The 2,010-nt window shown below is 42.4% G+C and overlaps 1 protein-coding gene across 1 annotated transcript in view; it reads right to left on the bottom strand.

Moving 5' to 3' along the window:
• LOC119592706 (low-density lipoprotein receptor-related protein 2-like) overlaps positions 1-1,149 on the bottom strand; it is a gene marked incomplete at its 5' end in the record, with an annotated part of 5,411 nt that extends 4,262 nt beyond the window's left edge. Inside the window, 3 exon segments of the mRNA XM_037941640.1 lie at positions 435-665; positions 760-914; positions 1,023-1,149. Of these exon segments, the coding sequence (XP_037797568.1) occupies positions 435-665; positions 760-914; positions 1,023-1,149 (513 nt within the window).
• Positions 1,150-2,010: the final 861 nt, after the last annotated feature.

Below are 2,010 nucleotides of genomic sequence, written 5' to 3'. Positions count from 1 at the left end.
TTTACTGTTACTTCCCAAACAGAGAAGAGCTGGTCAGAGAAGTATCAAAGTCTCAAAGAAAGACGTTTATACTAAGAAATGCAGAAGTTTTAGGAGCAATTATCGTGTATTATAGTTTGCTCCTCGTTCAGGAGCCAGTCCTTTGACTACCTCCTTTTCACAGGAGCAAGGAAAATGTCAGGTTAGCTCATGTACCACAAAGCCCATAATGGCAAACGCTCCCTGTCTGTGCACTTTTGGCAAATATTGGAAAAGGTATAAATGTGAATGAACAATTTCATTATCTATAACCAAAGTCTCGACTGAAAGCTTACGTTCTCAGACTTTTGCAATCATATTGTGTAATTCTTTATTTTCCATCAAGAAATTTTATTTTGCACTTAAAAACGACAGTTATAGGATATCAAACCAGCAGGAAAGAAGGGTGATAGTACCATCGTCGATTACGGCCTCCACTTCTGGCTGGAGATCGCCCAGTTGGTCGTAGGAGTCCACCCGCCACACACAAGGTTCTCCTGGACTGGCAGTGGATGCGAACTGGCTGAGCAGACTGTCGCTCAGCGTCACGTTCCCAACTGCCACCGCGCACACCGACTCGAATATCTCGCCCAACGCGCCCGCTTCAGTAACTCTTGTGAAGAAGTCGACGTCGTCGCCGATCACAACTGTAGTGCAAAAACATTTACATTGTATGCAAGAATTAATGTTTACTCAACCACCTATCAGGTACAAAAAAGGTAAAGGTTTATAAATACTTACGTAGCTTTCTGTGTGGCTTTTTGAACAAATCAAAACCTTTTCTACTGAATTCGAACTGCATAATATTTTCCAGCTGGCAGAGACTGTCGACCTGTCCTATTCCGGTGGTTTGGAAGTCGGTATCAAGCAGGTGGACTTCCATTGACGGAGAGAAACTGAAAGTGCCACGGCAATCAATCTTCGAGTTACACGAGAGAACGCTATATCTAAAGTTCAGCTAAGATCGTGATTAGAATATATACTGTCGTCTCACCTATACTTACCTGCCTTTCACAGATTGCCATATGAAGTTGACAACTCTTGTGTTTACTTCCTCAGAATCATAAGAGGGACTATATGGCCATTCCATCGGTAGAAATGACACTGAACAACCACAGTCGTCTCCTGTATCTAAATATAGAGAAGTTAGTGTTTACATGGTTAATGTAATGCAAAAAAGAAATAGTGATCTTAGGAATTATTATCAAACTTTCTAGCACTGGCTTCCCCGTCGTGAGCAACAAAGTGATTGTACTTTTAAGACGTAACAACAGTGTCACAATTCAGCGTTATACAGTTAGATCACTGACATCAGTGGGAGCATAAAGGAGATATTTACCTAGCACCCGCGGCGTGACACACCTACGGTCGCAAGTACTAACGCAGCAGTACTGGAGTGCGGGGCAGTCTTCGTCACTCCTGCAGACGGACCGACACTCGGCGTCCACTCCAGTGAGCGACGTCTTGTCAGGGCAGCTGGTATGAGGGAAAGGGTAGGCGCCTCTGCTGCTGTACCCTGGTGCCTCAAAGTTTTCGTTGCCTTCAGAAGTTTCCCACCAATCTACGAGTATACATTTGTTAGTACATGCTAGTTGAGTTTCAACTTTAGGTTTCGAGAGTATCGTCAAAAAGATTCCAAAAGGAATTGAATATTCACTTCCATACAAAAAAATTATATGAGAATTCACTTTATTGTCTCATAGCCAGTCACAATTCATAACTCTCTCATACACTCTCGATGAAAGTAAAGGTAGAATTATGGCATTAATGATGATGAAGGAATGGGTGAGCAGCAGAAATGATAAGGTTGGGAGTATAAGGGATGGGGGGAGGGAAACGAGGTGATCTTCAGTCTGTCGCTCTAAAAACCGAGCTTGGCCCTGTGAACAATCTGCAGAAATCACTTGAAATGTACAAAAATCACATAATTATGGAGCTACATAGTAAATCACAGTATTTCGCGATAAATTCAGATGACATATACAAATGCTT

The sequence above is a fragment of the Penaeus monodon genome, chromosome 30, assembly GCF_015228065.2.
Source record: "Penaeus monodon isolate SGIC_2016 chromosome 30, NSTDA_Pmon_1, whole genome shotgun sequence".
Lineage (NCBI taxonomy): Eukaryota > Metazoa > Arthropoda > Malacostraca > Decapoda > Penaeidae > Penaeus > Penaeus monodon.
The sequence above is the reverse complement of the archived record's forward strand: the minus strand, read 5'-3'. Positions and strand labels throughout refer to the sequence as shown.